Source organism: Scleropages formosus, chromosome 20 (assembly GCF_900964775.1).
Source record: "Scleropages formosus chromosome 20, fSclFor1.1, whole genome shotgun sequence".
NCBI classification, from domain to species: Eukaryota; Metazoa; Chordata; class Actinopteri; order Osteoglossiformes; family Osteoglossidae; genus Scleropages; species Scleropages formosus.
The window spans coordinates 16,445,753-16,465,175 of record NC_041825.1 but is presented as its reverse complement, the minus strand read 5'-3'; the positions used below and the strand labels follow the sequence as shown (position 1 = coordinate 16,465,175).

The 19,423-nt window shown below is 44.0% G+C and overlaps 2 protein-coding genes across 2 annotated transcripts; one reads left to right on the top strand and one right to left on the bottom strand.

Annotated features, from left to right (window-relative positions):
- The first annotated feature begins 7,062 nt into the window (after positions 1 to 7,062).
- On the top strand, positions 7,063 to 12,635 carry lrrc59 (leucine rich repeat containing 59). The gene is made up of 8 exons (XM_018762153.1): positions 7,063 to 7,244; positions 7,422 to 7,521; positions 7,690 to 7,749; positions 8,171 to 8,329; positions 8,674 to 8,778; positions 9,267 to 9,339; positions 9,567 to 9,743; positions 10,821 to 12,635. Exons 2-8 carry the CDS (start codon positions 7,423 to 7,425, stop codon positions 11,063 to 11,065), a joined length of 918 nt encoding a protein of 305 aa, XP_018617669.1. The 5' UTR covers positions 7,063 to 7,244; position 7,422; the 3' UTR covers positions 11,066 to 12,635.
- A 32-nt stretch (positions 12,636 to 12,667) lies between these two features.
- nat9 (N-acetyltransferase 9) lies at positions 12,668 to 14,927 on the bottom strand. Its single transcript, XM_018762154.1, has 6 exons — positions 14,474 to 14,927; positions 14,247 to 14,356; positions 13,914 to 14,054; positions 13,498 to 13,557; positions 13,316 to 13,410; positions 12,668 to 12,993 (listed from the first exon to the last, which is right to left on the bottom strand). The coding sequence occupies exons 1-6, from the start codon at positions 14,548 to 14,550 to the stop codon at positions 12,823 to 12,825; spliced, it is 654 nt and encodes a 217-aa protein (XP_018617670.1). The 5' UTR covers positions 14,551 to 14,927; the 3' UTR covers positions 12,668 to 12,822.
- Positions 14,928 to 19,423: the final 4,496 nt, after the last annotated feature.

Genomic DNA, 19,423 nt, shown 5'->3' with positions numbered 1-19,423 from the left:
TGGCCCGACATTGCATATTCATCATGAGTTGTATTCATGGATTTTCACCTCTTTTTCTTCTGATTTTGAGTTTCATCTGTACTTTTGGAGGAAGTAAATGTCACATGGAGCCTGTACTGCTTCTTATACACCCTAAAAGGGTGAAATACAAGAGAAGCAGCGTTCTTGTGAAATTCCATTGCATGCAAGAACGTGGTTTCGAAGTGGCTTTTTTCTGCTGCAGCACTGTTTATTATACTATATGCCCCAAACCAAGAATCACACTCGACAAATGGAAAAAAGGAGGGATTGTGATTGTCTTGGCGTCGCTCTGCTCCTTTCAGTTGGTTCAATGCCCATGCTTTGATCCTGCTCATGAGGCTTTAATGGGATAATTTGTGTAAGGGCTTGGTGATGCCCTTGATGGAGAGAGAAGGCTATTTCAATAGAGGCATGAGGACATTAAGCCTGCTGTCCCCATGAGCTGGACCCATTACACACCAAACAATTATCAGCTTATTTCAAAATTATTTTCGTGACATGACTCCACATTTGAGAAATATGTTGTCAAACAACAGAATGAAAACATGAAGTATGATACGCCTGTAATGTTGGGTAAAATATACTTGGATATTGTTGGATGGATCTCTGGAAATTCATGTGGGGCAATTTCATTTCTGCGTGAACTCAAAAGACACAGGAGAGAATTATTCAGTCATTGGTCAGTCTACCTGTATATTATTAATCTGACTTTCTGAATCCTAATAAAGACCACAAATTTTGTGAATTAACATGTAAAACTACATGGATATATAGTTTATGGAAACAATATTTGTGGCATTTCCCTATTGTACTATTGCTGTTCCATTTGCAGCTAGGAATGTGTGTGTTCCTTGCGTTCGTTTGTGTTTGCTGGGGGTGACCATTAGACTCTGCCAGAGATCAGACAAACATTTATTAACGGACAGGAACGCAAACAAGTGCAAGTCAGCGGGGCCTTGGTCGTGCGGTGGCACTCCAGCAGGGTGGGAATATTGCTGTCACGGCAGGAGAAATTCTTCTCTCCACATTATTTAGCCTTGTCAAAATCAAATGCTCTCACTGGGAAGGCAGATGTGTGATAGTCATTGGCAGACTAGTATTTTTCTATGTAGAGATGAGTCATTTAATGAATACTTTTATAACATGGAAGGACCAAAACAAGAGAAATGCCTGAGAAAAAAGGAATGAAAATCCCTCTATTAAATTTTAATAGGTTTACTATCCATTGCAATTTAATTTATTTTTTCTAGGTAACCCCATGTATTATAATTCACTGTTCCTTTAATAACATATGCAGCTATTAAAAATCTGAATTTGCAGATGCCTCAACATGTGGAGAAAGATTTGGTTTTTCAAATCATACCTTTAATGGCGTGAAGATTTGCTGCTGTGTCCATACATTTTTAGCAATGACTGCAATAGCCATTTCCTGCGTGATAATGCATTTACAATAGAAGGGTTAGCCGCAATTAAACGCATACCAGTGAGAACAAACCTGGCATCATTTTTCCCATTACTGAGAATTCAGCGGCTTCGCCCCATTCTTTACGACAGAAACCGCAAAGCACAAAAAGGTGCCCCATCAATCAACGAGGGAGAAAATCGTGGATCGCCAGACGGCTGTTACCGCAAGTGGATATTGATGTAACAGAGTAAACTGGCGACATGGAAGTTTAATATAATACAAGGGGCAGTCATTAATCAAAACATCATCATGATGGTGACAAGCAACGCGTGTTCTTGTCCGATTCGGTTGCGGCCCCCCCGCCAACCCCACTCCCAGAGGCGCCCACCCCCCCCCTCCCCGTTCCCTGGGTGACAGCAGCAACTGCTGGGCTAAGCGTTCTCGGGAATTTTATTTCTTTACCGTGCAAAACGAGACCGGGGGTAGCTGCATTGTGGCCACTTCATTAATATGGGCAGACAGTTACAACAGGCTTAAGCAGAAGCCAAGCCTCACTAGGGACCCCCAGGGAGAAGAGTGCTGCTTTTGACTGCCAGCATTAGTTCTGCATTTATTTATATTACACATGCATTTCAAGTGCCCCAGATTCTGCCCCCGCTCTACTCCTAATCTGCCTTTCAAGTTCAGGTCTTTTCAAAAAGCCTTTTCAAATAACCCTTTATGCCTTCCTGCTGACAGTTTTACTACAAAGTCTTGAGACTATTTTAATTTCTTAATTCGCAAAACATTTAAGACAGAATTGTTAGCTGGTTTTTGCTAACTGAAAAAGCGCTTCTTTAAGCAGTTTTTTCCATTTCTACATCTAAGACCTTTTCAAAACTTTTCACAGGGCTGAAAAATTGCGATGTATTTTTTTTTTTTTTTCAAAAACACACGAGCAAATCGTACCAAGACATGCTGTCTCAGGTCAGTTTATGAGGAAAAGGGGGGACCAAAATAGGCATTAAAATTATAATCGTGTTTTTATAAATAAGAGATCCTTCGTGGTTTATTTAAGAAACCTGTGTGAGACACATAGTCAGGTAAAGACCGTATGGAAGGAAAAAGAAGGTTCCAGAGTGGAGAGGACGGGTCACACAAGGCCACACAGGAGCTTCCTCCACATATCAGGTGCGAGTTAGAGGGAAGTGAGAGACGTGACGTTCTCTACACCTGTTCCGGCTCCTTTTCCTCTGACACGGGGGGTCCGGCGGCCTGTGCAGAGAAGATCCACACAATGGCTTCCACACCTGAAGTAACACCCTGGTGCCATAGGAAACCAAATGGAGTGTGTAGTGGAGATGAGCAGTTTACATTAGGCGCTGCTTTGTTTGTTGATGACTTACGAGGCTTCTTTTCAAATGCTTTCAATGGCTTTCAAGTGGAAAGGATAATAGACATTTAGGGGAAAGCTGAGGAATTTACAGTTTTTGCTTGTCCTTAATCTTTTAAGCACAGTGAAAGTGTCGTAGCGGTGGTTGTCTTTTTCTGGAAAGACAAAAGATGCAAACTTCCAGGTATTATAGGAGAACTTTTGAAATACTTTGGGTCTCTGGGAATAAGAATGCACATAAAATACAGAATTTAAGGGAAAATCTTTTCATCAGTTCATAGTATTGCATTATTTTTTTCATTCGCCTTTTTACTCACGCATTTCGAAATGTTACAAAAAATAAATCACAGCACCAACAGTGACCATAATGCTATTATGTTATCATTACACCTCCGTTTCTCAGTGCTATATAGACACACAGAATAAACAATTCAAGAATTACCCTTCAGTGCTTCCTGTACAACACTGATAAGGGTCAATAGGGCGTGTTTTGCAAGTCAACGATGTGCACAAACTAAGAGCCCCCGCCACCATTTTGGTAGAATGAGAATGTTAAACCCCAGTTCAGTGCTTTTCATGCCCGATTGGAAAGTCAGAAATTCTCAGGCTCCCTAGAGAAGATGACACAGCTACTGACAGGATGATAAAGAGCTCCTGAAAAGGACGTGAAGAATCAGACGCCGCATTGTTGGCGTAGTCGCAGATTAGTGAGAATAAAGTTCACAGCATGCTTTGGCACGAAGCACACAGTGTTAAAAGTCTCAGCATGGCTAATAAAGTAATACCGACTGTTTCAAAAACATCGCACCGTGTTTATGTCACTAAGCCGTTCTGTTCATTAAAATGCTCTTTCTGTTCTGTTCCGCCTGTTTGAGTGCTGAAGGATCTGTCAGATCAGTGGCCTTCACGAAGGTACATGAAATTAATTTCTACTATGTTGCGAGTATTCGAACGCAAGGAGCAGGCATGCTCATGTTTATGTTCCTGAAGGAAAGAATATGCTTTCTGACTACACTGTCCCCACACGGGTGGTCTTTTTTTAACTGGATCCAGTACGATGGAAAAGATGTGGAAACCATGGTGATGAGTAAAGCTTGAGAAAGTATCTGACTTCCTGGAAATTTTGATTATTGTTTACTTTCAGGAAAGGGGACGGGCTGCTGTTTAAAGGGTGTGTGTGTATGGTGGCAGTGGGGATAGCAGGTGTTTGTGTGTGTGTGTGTGTGTGTGTGTGTGTGTGTGTGTGTGTGTGGGGGGGGGGGGGGGGTGGGCTCTATTTAGCACATGTGGTCTTTAAAACCATTAACTTTTTTGTGCTTTTTTGTGGTGTGGGATCGTGTTGTAAACGTTACTGTCTAACTTCTGAGGTCAGGTGCATTCAGGCTGAGTCGATTCAAACCAGTCACTTCCACACGGGGCGCGAGACAAACGCTGAATGTCCCAGTGAGTCGTCATTCTCACTAAGCCTCATATAATGGCCTGTTATCACCCTCAGGGTCCCTGTCTTTTGTTTCCGCATTGTTTTTACTAGTTTGCTCCTGCAGCTCTTTTCCAGTCTTCTTCCTCAATGGAAACGTTTCAGCGCAAACTGCGAGTCACACATAAGAAGCCCACTGTATGCAGCATTGCAGGTGTGTTCTTGGGAACATTTTCAAGGTACTCTTACAGTACGACAGCACTACAAGAGTGAATGATATTCAGGTTGATTTTCAAAAACCTCAGTCTTTTCAGTTAACATTCCAAGACATAAAAAATGTAGAAGGAATTGTGCAAAATAAGATATTGCTGCATATTAATGTTTCCTACAGGGAAGAGTAAAGGGCGGTTTTCTACCAGATATAGATGATAGAGATATTAAGCTCAGTGATATTTCAGAGATATTTTGCTAAGTATAAGGAAGTCGTTGCAAGGAGCGTTTATAAGGAGGTTGGGTCTCGGAGCTGACCTCATAACTGTGGTGTTCTTATTTCGGATTAAACATTGACATCACTATGCTTAAAACAAAGGACTGGACAGCAGCAATGGCCAACACATTGCAAGGTCCTGAACTCTTCAGTTAATCGTTACTCCAAGGTTAACCTGAAACTTGAAAATACATGTCTGAACAGGTTGAAGAAAAACCGAGGTTCATTAAAATATTTGGGAAAATTGGAGCACATTGAATGAATCCTATATGATAAATGACATTTTTCTTCATCATTTTACTTTGAAAATATTTCAAACAAGACAATGATTCTTATAATTAACTTAAAAATGTAAACACATTTCAATAAATGTAAATGAACAAACATTGAAAACCATTTAAATACAGTATAACTAGTCCTATGGTGGGTCATCAATAGCACAGAATCTATGTATGTATGTATGTATTTATGTATGTATGAGTATATCTGTCTGTCTATCAATCTAAGGTTACTAAGCTGAATAACAAAGAATCAGCATGGTGGTCTTGGAGCAAGACAGCTGGTTAACTGCCTGGAAGGGCAGTGCTGTAGAGCTCATTTCCCGAGTGAAAATAAATATCAGATGAGTAAATTGACCTTAAAAATTGTGGAACTCTGCAGAAGAACAAAAGAAGCCCCAATTAATTCTGCCCTTCCTCACCTCCTCAGAGCCGAAGCCGTGAACTCACATGTAGTGTGCTGCCTCCAAGTGGGAGAAAATTGCTATTGTTGAAGGTTTGTGTTATACTTTTATCCTTTGCAGTCTCAGAATATGAATGTTACCGGGGAAGTGCATGTTAAAGACAGTGGAGACATAGGACTGGTGATGGGACTGTGGGGGGTAGCAGGTAGCAGGCACCGTAGCTGTTAAGAGTGGCCACCGGAACCAGATTTGAATCCCACTTCCTACTGTAGTACCCCAAGAAAAGTACTACACTCCCTGTTTCCCTGTGAAGTGCTGTTGTCATTACATCTTTTGAAAAAAATGGCTGGAGGATCAAGGAGGATACAAAGGTAGGACAAGGATATGCTGGAATTGTGAAGGTAGACCTGCCTGTTTGGCTTGACACCAGGCCTATTATACTAAGACAGACAGTTTCATGAAAGAGGTCCACAGCCCCCTCGCACTCTTCAAAGACAGGGTGCTGGAACCAAAAAGATTACCAGCCATAGTCGCTATCAGTAGTGTGGGTGCCAACGGGCTCATTCCGTAGCTCCCAGCTCCCGAGTTTAATGAGGCCTCTATAAATTCCCATAGCCAGGACTAACCGCAGAGGCTCAAATTCAAGCTATTGAAGCCGATGGGACTGGAATTTTTATTGTTACGTATTTTATGCACGGAAAGGCTAATATACTGAAAGCCTGTAAATGGCTGAAGTTCTGGTGATACCAAAACAATAAAATCAGGGATGGCAAGAGTGCAGGAATCCCTGTGCAGTTAACAGCGGTTGATAAGGGAAGCCACAGGTTGTTGTTTTCTTCAGAAAATCTACCATGCAACATTAGCTGAAACTTTTACAGTTACTCTACAGTTATTCGTTTTGCAGAAACGTCTCTCCAAAGCAACACGCAGTACAGCTCAGGGTAAACAAAACTGTATTTCAGAGAGAGAGAAACAGAGAGAGGGTTTGGATGCACGCCTGCTTATTGAAGCAGTTTGATTGACTCCACCGTTTTGCTGGTGCGGGTTACTCAAATATCTTCCTGTACAAGTGAGATTTTAAAGTATGTAGAAAATCATGGCAGATGATGTTGGATAAATTTATGTAGCTATGTGGAGGAAAAACTCATCTGGTGGTGGTTTGGCTCGATACCAAGCCCATTACATGGCAACAGGCAGTTCTGTGAAAGATACTACAGCCCCCTCACACTCCTGTAAGACAGGGTGCAAGAATCAACAAGATTACTGGCTGTTGTAAACTGTCAGTTGTGGGATTTGTAGAGTGAATACATACATGGGTCTACCTGCCTACCAAAGTTGTATTGACATTTGCATTTATTCATTTAGCTGATGCTTTTTTTCCAGACTTAGTGTTAAGGTTACAATTATTTATGTATTATTGAAGACTTTTTATCCACACTGTTGGGGAGCACAACGATGAACAAACGTAAAACTGCTTCAATTAATTAGGTTTACACTTTGAATTTGTCAACAGAAACAAAGAGAACCAATCAGTACGTTTACAAGCCGACTATACTAGCAGCCTGTTGTCATTTGCTCCACCAACCAGCAGATGGCGAAATCCGAAAAAAACGTCGCACGGGGCGCGCCCCGATGACGTTGACCCGATGACGTTACGCCTCGATGACGTTTTATCTCGAAAACGTATTACGCACTGCCAGCTGGACCACGGCTGGTCAATCATTGACGTGGACGTGTATTTTTTTTTTTTTTTAAACGGCGTATGGGACGAGTCGCTTCTGTTGTCTTATATTTGGCCGTAGTTACTGTTCCTCTTCTTTTGTAACAGTAGTTTACTTTTTGCCGCAAATACGCTGCCAGGTGAGTAGGAGGTTGGTGTCGCGCGCTGTCAAGACTCGTAAACACGACACGACACGACACGAGTTAGCGCGGATTATTCTGCAGTGGGATTCGCTTCTTTGAGGTGCGGGCGCCGGAGCGTGGTGTAGCGGCGATCGAGCGGCACCTTGCCGAAGTTGTTTGTGTTTCTCTTCACAGAATGAGTAAAAGCAAAGCTTTGAACCTTCGAGACAAGATCAGTGAGAACGAGATGGATCTGAGCCTGTGCAACCTGATGGAAGTCCCCGTGAGAGAGCTGGTAAGTCAACAGTGAGTGCCGCGCGTCCGTTCGCACGTCACGACGTTTGTCCTCCGTTCCGTTTCGTTCCCTACTGCTGCGGATCATGAATTTGAGTGAGTGCCGCCGCCTCCGGACTCGAACTTCCAAGTGACCAGCACGTTCTCTCTGCACATGATTCATTTGCAGGCTGCCTTCCCCAAAGCCACAGCGCTGGACCTGTCCTGCAATAACCTGAGCATCCTCCCTGTGAGTGTCCTCCAGTCCGCAGACCCCCACCCCCGTGTCCGACACTTTAACTCACTGCCTACTGTACACAGCAGCACTGTATGTGAATCCACTGCTCAGTGATTGACCCATTAGTGCGGCTGGGTGTCCTTACGCTCAGCGCACCGCAGCTTGATGAAGGCTGCTCCGGTGGGAGTGGGATTCACACCGACACGCATCAGGCGACGAGGTGACAGCTCTCGCCGCTGTGCCCGCTGCTGCCCCGTCGTCGCCTTTTAGGGGCTTCTGATATCCTTGTGTCGGGAAGCCCGTCCGTTTAAAACACACACATCATTTGGCTGTTGCAGTATTCTGCTATTCTAAGAGTAGAGTATCTAACACAGTGTATTTATTTGCTTTTTTTTTTTCTTTTAAAAATTTTGTGGTTGTGTGTTTCCTGTAGTTGGAGTTCTGCAGCCTGACACACCTGGTGAAGTTGGACCTCAGTAAAAACCAGCTGTCCAGCCTACCGGTCGATTTTGGCCGCCTGGTCGCCCTGCAGCACCTGGACCTGTACAACAACAAACTGACCTCGCTGCCTGTCAGCTTTTCCCAGCTCAGGGTCCGTGTTGTCTTTGAGTACATTCGCACAGAGTGCACGTCTGCCCCAGGAAATCCGACTTATTGGTACATAATGAGCGAATCCAGTCGGAACGTTTTATATTTCTGTGGTATCTTAATCGATTATTTTCCTAGTTGTTATCCAGGCATAGGTGTATACTGAGTAGTCCCTTACTGTCTGATACATAATGTAACATTCAGACATATTGAAATAGTGCTGTTTTTGCACAAGCATCGGGAGGCAGGGAATATTCTGTTACATTTTGCTCACTTTAGTCGCTGTCCTTGGGCAGTTCACACTTCCTTTGCCTGAATATGTGTCAGTTTTTCTTTTTGGCATTGTAGAGTCTGAAATGGCTGGACCTGAAGGACAACCCGCTAGAGTGTACTCTGGCAAAGGTGGCTGGGGACTGTCTGGATGAGAAGCAGTGCAAGCAGTGTGCATCCAGGGTAAGACTACAGAAATGGACTCCTGCTACCAGAGGTTATGACAAGTGATCTGGTGGAGTTTTGTTGTTAAAAATTGCCATTAGGAACCTCTTGGCAGCAGTTGGTTAACCAAATGAACCCCATTTTAAGGCAAGGAAGAGGTGTCCAGCTGTATCCTTCAAAATAGTCACTTTAAACAACTAATTATGTCAGTACTTATTGTTGGTTCACTTTGAAGATTTAAAAAAAAAAAAAAATTTCTGCTGTTCTAGTATTTTAACTTCACAGCCACTCCCACAGCAGTTTGCACACTACAAATTTATGTACTTTGACCTTGTGTGATTCATGATTCCTTCTGTACTAGGTTTTCATTGGCACAGCCTTACAGTGTTTGGAAGCGTTATTGTTTGTAGTATGATAACAAATGTGCTGTAGAAATAGGTATGCAAGAGGAGCTTAGATGACCTAATGTACAGAGTCAAATCATGAGTTGGTTTATTGTGCTGTAGGTTCTCCAGCACATGAGGGCTGTTCAGGAGGAGGTGGATAAGGAGCGTGAGAGGCGTCGTCTGAAGGAGAAAGGTATTGCAGCTCTGGTGTCCTTGGTGTCGCTGTCGTCTCGTGGTTGAATTCCTAAGGGCCAGTAAAGTGCAACATCTAACCACATAACATATATCCTCTTCGTCTTGATGATGTGTTTGGGTTTCACACTGGCGGTAGTGATTGTGACATGTTATCTCCACCATTGCTACATAAATATATTCCAAACACTTCTATTCTGAAAATGAGTGACTGGCTATTTCTTCCAGAAATGGAGAAGAAGAAGGAGGCACAGCAGAGAGCCAAGGAGGCCCGAGAGAGGGAGGCACGAAAACGAGAGAAGGCAGAAGAGAAGGAGAGGAAAAGGAGAGAGTATGATGCCCAGAAAGCTGCCCGTGCTGCCCAGGAACGGAGAGGAGAGCAGAAGGCAGATAAATCAGGAAAAGGTGAGAAAGACCAGGTCCTTCTCTGCCACAGACATTTTAAAATATTTTCCTTCATAGGATCGAGTCATTTTATGAGTTTCAACCACATTTGCCATATCTTTTAAGGAGTGTTCATAGCTGTGAATAGAACTATGAACAGCTCTTCATGTCAGTGCCAAAGCCTTGTTACTGCACATACACGTTACATGTAGCTGATGCTTTTTCCTTCCTTTTTTGGGTTTCTAATCTTAATACAAACATGACTGACTGATTGTATTATGGCTTCTGTTTACATGATTTGCATTTATTAATTTAGCGGATATTTTTCTCCAAAGTACAAGTTGGAATAAGCAAAAGTGTGTTGTCCAACAGACACAGCTCTTGATGCATTCAACTGGCAAAGGAGTTTCTCCAAACTAAAAAGTACAACTAAAACTGTTGAATAACGGATAAACTTTCACGCAGCTACTCGGGTAATGTAAATGTTTAATACAAAAAACTATGCAGCTGCTCATGTGATGTTCATATGGTGGAAAGTAACTACAATCACATGTCTTCAGCTGAGTCTCTTTCTGCTAATGTACTTCACTTTGGAGAAAAGCATCTGTTAAATGAATAAATGTAAATGTCTATGGCATTAGTTTGCCTTAAGTCTTTGGCAAACTATTGTTGGTGGCCTATACTCCACCTGGGATGACAGACAAAACACAATTTGCCAGTGCACACTACAGGGATAGCTGTCTGTACAATGGCCTGATAGGAAATACAAAGGTGACCATGACATATGGTATGATTCAAAGTTTTTTGGGTTAATTGTTTTGTGACCTATTGCATGCTGTTTTTGAAAACCAAGTGTATAGCATAGTCAAACCTACAGTGGTCTTAACATTTTTCAGATTTGAATCTTGTGCAACACAAAACTTTTCACATACCAGGAGACCTTTGTCACTACAGCAGTGACAAAGTTCAGAAGCAAGCAATTCTGTTCATTACTTTACTTTACTCCTGAGGTAGATGTGTCTGTACATTGCCTCCTTTTATTAAGAAGGGGTATTAGTGGTGCCTCCCAAATAACTCTGCTGTTTGACCGCCTTGCAGATCACCCAGTAGCGGTGAAGCCTGTTCCCAAGGCCAAGCGCTCCCTGCTGTCCCTGCTGTCGAGGCTGCTGCTTCTGTTGCTGTTAGGCCTCTTTGGGGCTTTGACTGTGTGCCAGCTCACTGGGCTGAAGCGGGAGGCTGTCTGCATCCCCCTCAATGTGCTCTTTGAGGAGACACTATCCTGGGCCTGGGGACAGGAGGTGGTGAGGATGATTCTACAAAAACTGTCTGAACAACAGCCATGAGATGTGACTTCTATCGTCTGCATTCTGACCCTGTCAAGGCCTTAACCTGTTGACGAAGAGCAGGACAGCAGCGCGGCTTAAATTCCTATGGAATTGTCCTTTTTCTCCCCCCACTTTTAATTATGACAAGCTTCAAACAACTGACCAGCAGCTGAATTACATTAAAGCAATTTGTAAAAGTACCCTGTGATACTGTAAACATGAAAAATTTTTGCAGCTGCAATTTATTTTTGATGGTTATGCCTTTTAGCCTTATTTGTACTGTACATCTTAAGATATTCTAATTTTGTATATTGGGTAATAGAGACACATTAAAAGACCATTCTTGTGAAAATAGTGTGAAACATTTTAAGATTCATCCTCTCCTGTTAACTTGTGAGGGTTAAAACAAATGTGTGGATGAGTCTTCCACTATAGATCACCTCCTTCTGGAACAGGCTGAGTTCACAGTATGTTAGCAGTACTTGCTTCCGAACATCCAAAAATGGTTGAAGTTTCATTTAGCATCAGTCCCTAGTTTCTATTCGTGGTGTTTACAGCACCTGTGATGTATTTGGTGTTGAGGCATTGCTTTACCCTCTGCATGCACAGGGTCCAGAACATTACCAGAAATTTAAATTGTCAAGTGGTTACTGTTGACACTTCAGTCAACTGAATGGCATTTTTACATTTATTTAGCAGATGCTTTTCTCCAAAGCAACTTACAAGGGATACTCTGTAGTTTTACCAGCTTGCACGCCTTAGTCACCAAGGTGACTTACACTGCTAGATACACTACTTACAATGGCTCACTCATCCATACATCCCTGGAGCACGCACACTATTAGGGAACCTGCACAGCATGTCTTCGGACTGTGGGAGGAAACCCACGCAGACATGGGGAGAACATGCAAACTCCCCACAGACTGAGGGAGGATGGAACCCTTGTTCTCTTGCACTACCTAGGTGCAGTGAGACAGCAGCACTACTTGCTGTGCCACCGCATTTTTGCAGTTAATCAAAAATTGTATTGTTATACTCAGCCTCTTCTGGAGAAGGATGGTTACCAATAAACTGCTGCTGGTTGAAAGAATGTGCAGAGGTGCTTTGGGAAGCAATACACTTTTTGGATGTGGTGTAAGAGTGCTTTTGCATGCAAGGACCCCCCTTCTTCCTGAAACAATTTCAGTACAGGTTAAAAAAAAGTATGTAGTGCATAATTCTCGTGACTAAACACTTGAATACATTAAACTCATACTTAAGCAGTGAGTTCAAGGTTCATTATATTTTATGCAACTTTTCTATTGAGACATTTTTACTACAGAAAGCAACAGAAGTTTTAATTCTCTAGTTTCAATTTAGATTGTTACAAGGACTTAAGGTTAAAAAAAATGATTAAAAAAATCAAACTGCCCTTTGTATACTACTATGAACACTGACGCTTTGCACGATACCCAACACAAGAGCTACACAGACTGCTCAGACAAAAGTCAGCTTGGATGGTAGGTGCATTGAGTCCATGTGATGCTATGCTTAAAGAAGAGAGTTTGAATTGACTTGTATACGAAGACTAGTCTTCCCAAAAAAAAAAGAAAAAAAAAATCAGTATACCATAATGCTTAACTAAAATCTTTTCCAAGACAAACATGCCAATGTGGGCAAGCATTCATGTATATACAGTGTATATATTTAACATCCATTTATGTAAGTTTTCTCAAGGTAGTTGCCTTGAGGGCACAGAAACTTGTCAAAGTGGTAAAGCTGCCCATCTCAAACTACTAGGGGTTTACTGTGTCAGTGTGTGGCTGGCTGGCTCCATGTCTGCTGTCCCGAACTTTGCAGTACTCTCTCTCCTTTATGAGACTCATGTCTCCCTGCAGCTGTTTCCTCAAGGTCTCGTCCACTGTTAGCTCCAGGGTTACTTCCTGGAAGACCTCACTTGCTGAAAGCTGCAAAGCACAAAGCAATGAGTTACACCAGCTGCTATCCCATAACATTTAAACAGTAAAGAGTACATTAAAGCCCAAGCACATTACCCCATTAGTAATACCTTATTACAAACCTCTTAAGGCTTTTAACTGTAAAAAAAAAAAATAGCAGCTAAACATTCAAATAAATCTTGCAGTACAGTTGTAAAAAGTGACTTCATTTTTCTCAGTTTTATAGAGTAAGACATTACCTACAGTTACCAACCTAAAGTTACATTGCAATGGGGAAAAAAACAAATGATCACTTTTTATTGGTGATATGTGGACATCAAATTTGACCAACCTCATTAAAATGAAATTTCTTGAACATGGCAATGCTAATTTTGTTGTCCATCCCAATCTTAGCTTCAAATTTCCGGATTCCAAGTTTAGTGACCCCTAAAACAATTGTGCAGTGATTACTGAGGAGACCCCAACAGTTTTCCTCCATAGTTACATTTCAGAAATAAGTTTCACACAACCTACCATAACATATCATCATATGAGTCACCTCCTTTCCAAGTCCCTTGCCACGGTAACCGGGTTCTAAAAAAATAAAAGTATTAAAATCATCACCAGTGTCAAACTGCTTAAGCTGAAGGCCAAGTTTAAATTCAAGTATTTCATTGGTAGTGTAGTGGTTAGTGCTTCTGCCTTTGGCCCCAGAAGGTTGCAGGTTTCAGCCTCACCTCCAGCTGTAATATCCCTGAGCAAGGCACTTACCCTAAATTGTTCCAGTAAAATTACCCGGCTGTATAAATGGATAAATAAGTGCAAGTACCTTGCGTTGCAAGTCGCTCTGGAGAAAACTGTCCGCCAAACGAGTCAACGCAAACGAGTGCAAGTAAAAGTCAAGCACCCTGGACTTTCAGCGGGTGGACTGACGTGTACGTTAACGTTACCCGCGATCATGATCTCCAGCTCGGCCAGGGAGGGGTCACTGGGGTCAGTGAGGAAGATGTTCACATCCCCCACCATACACTCCTGCTCCTGCACCAACGGGTCTGCCCAGCGCTTCTTGTCCAAGATAATAAATGTGCATTCTGGGGGGGGGACACAAAAATCAAAAGATACAGCAAGCTTTGATCCATTTATTCTTAGGCTGACGGCAAGCACAGTTTCTCAGCCGTCTGTAACCATTTTTGTGCGTGATTTCTGACCAAGGCACTACGGTAAGGATGCCTGCGGCTGGAGACAAGGCTCCCTTGGGCCTGTCCATCTGCTGCCTCACTCACTGTCGTCGTCCTCCCTCCAGCTCCTCTGCATGTCGTACTCCTGCTCTAGAGTCAGTGGCTCTGAGGCTGTCAGTTTCTGCAGCTCGGACGAAGCCATCCATTCGTGATACCTGAGGAAACACACACACACACACACACACACACACACACACAGTGACACAACCGCACACTTCAGAGTAAGAATAATAAATAAACAAATCCGCTGGGACGAGCTGTTGTGTCCATACCTCGGTACATGTTCTGCATTGTAGGGTACTAACACCACCCGTTTCCCTTCCAGCAGTGTGTCCTCGTTGATCCTCATGGCAGCAGTGGCGCTGCAGCTGCACAAAGACGCGGCTGATACACTTCAATCACACGCCTCCCCACACGCGCGCGCGCACGATACGATTCGTAACAGGTCAGGATGGGTTCGCTAGAAAAAACAGTCTGTTTCGCAGTGTTTGCCGTAGAATATGACACCCTTATCAACTGATATTACACGTGATCTGTTTTAGGCCCCCCAAAAAACGTCCTTATCTATCGTGCTTCGATTTTCTGCCTCAACCGCAATTTCTTCTCGTTTTGACAGCCGCGCATTGCGAACAGCGACACGCGCGAGACTAAGCGAACAGTGCCGAGCTATCACGGCGCTCCTGCTTCCGTCCGGCTTCAGCGTCACGTGCAGTCTGGGCCAATCAGTATAAGCCGCGAGGGTCGTGAGAAGACATGACCATTTGGTGCTCCTCCTGATTGGTTCACAAACATCACGTGAACAGTGTGGACCAATCGACTGTAGTTGTAGGGAGCGATAAGAATCTTAATTTCAGGAAGTAGATACACTTTTTTTTTTTTTTTTTGTACATGTTTCGTACTGTTGAAGTGCTGTACTGTAAGGGACATATATGTGACACAGTGGTTTGTTTAGGAGTTATGTTCGGAACTGCCTGAAACAGCTGAGAAATGTCCACTGTCTTCTGTCCTCCTCTCCTTTTTCAGTCCCTCTGCCTTCTTTCCAGATTTGGTGGGTGGAGATGACCTGCATGTGTCACCACCTTCATAACTCAGATGTATGGAGGGTGGCATAGTGACACAGCGAGTAGCGCTGCTGTCTTACAGCACCTGGGTGGTGCAAGAGGACATGGATTCAATCCCCCTTAGTCTATGGAGTTTGCATGTTTCCCCTCTGTCTGTGTGGATTTCCTCTGAGTGCTCTGGTTTCCTCCCACACTCCAAAGACAGGCTGTTCTGGTTCCCCTATAGTGTGTGAGTGACAGAGAGAGTGTGTTCCACTGATGTATGGATGAGTGACCCATCGTAAGTAGCGTATCTAGCAATGTAAGTCACCTTGGTGAATAAGGTGTGTGGGCTGATAACACTACATAGAGTTGATTAGAAGTCTCTTTGGAGAAAAGTGTCTGCCAAATAAATAAATGTAAATGTGTAAACAAAAAGTACGTAATAAAATGAAATGGAGTCCCTTTACATTTCTCTTGACCTTGAACTTTACGTCTCTGTACTTGTTCTCTCCTGTAATACCAGAAGGAGCCTGGGAAACATCCAGGTTGACCTTCTCACCTTCATCACTCGCCCAACAGCAGGATCAAAAACATGTGGCTTCTCTAACCTGCCTTTGAGCTCCTGAAACTTGATGTGGTTGTCTCTCACCTTCACTACTCCTACCTACACCAAGGTGGTTTTCATGTTTATACAAGTAAATTCCCCAACCACACAGCTCTTTCAGGCTACAGATCCTAGTTGGGCATAAAACGGAGATTCAAAAATTATCGTATATTATGATAATTTTCCTATCCTATTTGTACTGTGTTGAGGGGGGCGCGGTGGCGCAGTGGATTGGACCAGGTCCTGCTCTCCAGTGGGTCTGGGGTTCAAGTCCTGCTTGGGGTGCCTTGCGATGGACTGGCATCCCGTCCTGGGTGTGTCCCCTCCCCCTCCGGCCCTACGCCCTGTGTTACCGGATAGGCTCTGGTTCCCCGCGACCCCGTACGGGACAAGTGGTTCAGAAAATGTGTGTGTGTGTGTGTGTACTGTGTTGATTTGAATACAGGGGTGCAGTGGTGCAGCGGGTTTGGCTGGGGCCTGCTCTCTGGTGGGTCTAGGATTTGAGTCCCGCTTGGGGTGCCTTGTGATGGACTGGCGTCCCGTCCTGGGTGTGTCCCCTCCCCCTCCGGCCTTACGCCCTGTGTTGCCGGGTAGGCTCTGGTTCCCCGCAACCCCGTATGGGACAAGCGGTTCAGAAAATGTGTGTGTGTGTGTGTGTGTGTGTGTGTAGGTCAGGGTGTGGGCTTCCACAAAGGTACAGCAGGAAGAACGGTCCGAGGTTATTCAGGGATCTGAAGTTACTCCACATTTCAAATTTACTGCTTTGTATTTTATCTTGAGTAGGAAAACATTTGACATTACTAAACAGATACAGGTTGATTGTTCACATATTTACGATTAAATAACTGAACACTGGGGGCGTGGTGGTGCAGTGGGTTGGACCGGGTCCTGCTCTCTGGTGGGTCTGGGGTTTAAGTCCCGCTTGGGGTGCCTTGCGATGGACTGGCGTCCCGTCCTGGGTGTGTCCCCTCCCCCTCCAGCCTTACGCCCTGTGTTGTCGGGTTAGGCTCTGGTTCCCTGCGACCCTGTATGGGACAAGCGGGTTAGAAAGTGTGTGTGTGTAACTGAACACTCAGTGGGATTACGCTGAGTTGATTAATAAATTATTTTAAACCCCAGACAGGACAATTATTCTGTTGGTGCGGTGGCGCAGCAGGCTTGGCCGGGTCCAGCTTTCTGGTGGGTCTGGGGTTCGAGCCCTGCTTGGGGTGGCTTGCAACAGACTGGCGTCCTGTTCTGGGTGTTCCGCCCCGACCCTTACGCCCTGTGTTGCCCAGTTAGGCTCCGGTTCATCGTGACCCTGCTCGGGATGGGCAGTTTCAGACTGTGGGTGTGTGTGTGAGTGATTAATGAACTTCTAGTCTCCATCAAAGAAGCTTCACTCGTACTATAATGGTCATGTTACGTTATAAAGACTATGACCAAATGCAATTGAGTTGTAATATAACAGTGGTTAAGGTACTGGACTTGTGAACCAAGCATTATAGGTTTCAGTCACAGGAGTTATGTGACATGAGTTCAGCTGTGTTTTTCAGTTCCCCATACTTTCTCAGTACCCTTTGTCACTCTCCTGGAACGTGTCTCTCCGCCGTCCAACACTTTGTTCATTTGCAGTAGTTTATCACAATACTAATTTTTAAGCTGGATGAGTTGTCTCAGCCGCTAGAGAGTGAATAATATTCTCGGAGTGACAACTAATGAAGGACCTGACACTAAGCTGGATACGTGTGCGTGACAAAATGAATGACCAGCTAAACAATAATGTGCTGCTGTTGAGCCATTGTGGTCCTTCATTCACGGTAGTCACAATGTTTTATGGCTTCAGACTTGTTAGTATGCCTGATATATGGCGAGAAGGGCTGTAGATGCAGGGGCTGCAGGACACAGAGGCTTAATTAGATTTGTGGGCTCTCTCCCAAGTGGCAAGGCAGCCAGGAGAATTAACGATCTCGCGACAGCATCAATAACTGCCCAGTGGAGTAAGTTAACCTACCTTCAGCAACTCAGGCACCTTCAGATGTGTGCCAGGAAGTGTCTTGCAATGAGAAAGTTATCCAGAAAGTTCTGCGACAAAACCAGAGAGGGGAGGCAAGACTTTACTTTTTTTTGGTGGCACGGTGGCACAGCCAGTGGCGCTGCTGTCTCACAGCGCCTGGGTGGTGCAAGAGGACATGTCTGTGTGGAGTTTGCATGTTCTCCCCGTGTCTGTGTGGGTTTCCTCCAGGTGCTCTGGTTTCCTCCCACAGTCCAAAGGCAGGCTGTTCAGGTTCCCCTATAGTGTGAGTGACAGAAAGAGTGTGTTCCACTGACGTATGGATGAGTGACCCAGTGTAAGTAGTGTATCTAGCAGTGTAAGTAACCGCGGTGAATAAGGTGTGTGGGCTGGTAAAACTAGAGTATGCATTGTAAGTTGCTTTGGAGAAAAGTTTCTACTAGATAATTGAATGTAATGTATTTCTGCCACTATAGTTAAATGTAGAGAACGACTTATGTCGTAAAATCAAACATTAAACAGTATAAGTTAATTACATGGGACTGATGGGACACAATAGATGCCAAGAGTAAGATTTATATTTCCTCAAATGTGTACAGTTCCTCCTATGTGATCCACAAGGTGGTACTGTTCATCTGGAACATACTCTTTTACTAGTGATGTTCAGATAGAGATACCTGTATAAGAAGCAGAGTTGCTCAGCTCTATTGGAAGAGGTAGAGACAGGAGAACCTGAGAAGCTGAAATGTTTGGTTGGTGGAAGGAAGGCATATTGTTCGTCTCTGTCCAGTGTGTGATCTAAGCGCGTTTCTCAATTAGGCTCAGAGCATTGCTTTCTGGGAAAGGATATTAAGTCCATTTGAATTCAGAGAGCAGCACTGCCTTCCTCTCCAGTGCCATGAGTCACACACAGAGGTTCTCTCTGTGCGACCCTCCGCAGATAAAAGGCCCATTGTGACGGCTGACACCCATACTCAGAGATTCTCGAAGCATCCCCCCCATCCACACGCTGGTAATGATATGTGTCGTCAGAGCCTGGGGCTCGACTAAATGCTGAGGACCTCTGATACCTTCGTCTTTCAACAGAAGCACTGTGCTCAAAATATGAGCTCTTCGCACTGTGCGCAAAAAAACCTCCACCTGTGTGTAAACACACCTCTCACGACTAAACAGAGCAAGGCTCTTTCATAACGAAGCTTCCGTCGTCATCCGTTTCTCCCTCTCTTCCCTATTTTATCTGGTAGCAGAAGATCAAACATGTGTATGAGAGTGAGGAAGAATCCACATTGCTGAAGACCCTTTGGTGAAAGAGTCCATAGCTACAGATGTGTACAGATGTGGCTGTGGTCGGAACGCAATGATACAGCTCAGCTTTCAGTTCAGGGAAGGAAGCAGAACAAAAGCGATTGTCTTTGTCGGAGAGGCACATTCCTGGATGATTATTCTTCAATTAGGAATACACCTGTTGACTGCAATTTCTGGGCTCCCCAGTATCCACTGCTGCAGCAGTTGTTAATTAGGATGATGACATTGTCAGTATTGACTCTAATTAGACTTTCATTTAAACAAATCTTCTGCGGTT

Excerpts from the sequence above, each read along its gene's own strand:
- lrrc59 (XM_018762153.1), top strand. The coding sequence starts at position 7,423 with ATGAGTAAAAGCAAAGCTTTGAACCTTCGAGACAAGATCAGTGAGAAC. Across the intron at positions 7,522-7,689 it reads AAGTCCCCGTGAGAGAGCTG|GCTGCCTTCCCCAAAGCCAC; the intron begins GTAAGTCAACAG and ends ATTCATTTGCAG. Across the intron at positions 9,340-9,566 it reads GCGTCGTCTGAAGGAGAAAG|AAATGGAGAAGAAGAAGGAG; the intron begins GTATTGCAGCTC and ends TATTTCTTCCAG.
- nat9 (XM_018762154.1), bottom strand. The coding sequence starts at position 14,550 with ATGAGGATCAACGAGGACACACTGCTGGAAGGGAAACGGGTGGTGTTA. Across the intron at positions 13,558-13,913 it reads GCTGGAGATCATGATCGCGG|AACCCGGTTACCGTGGCAAG; the intron begins GTAACGTTAACG and ends TTATTTTTTTAG. Across the intron at positions 12,994-13,315 it reads AGAAATTTCATTTTAATGAG|CTTTCAGCAAGTGAGGTCTT; the intron begins GTTGGTCAAATT and ends TGTGCTTTGCAG.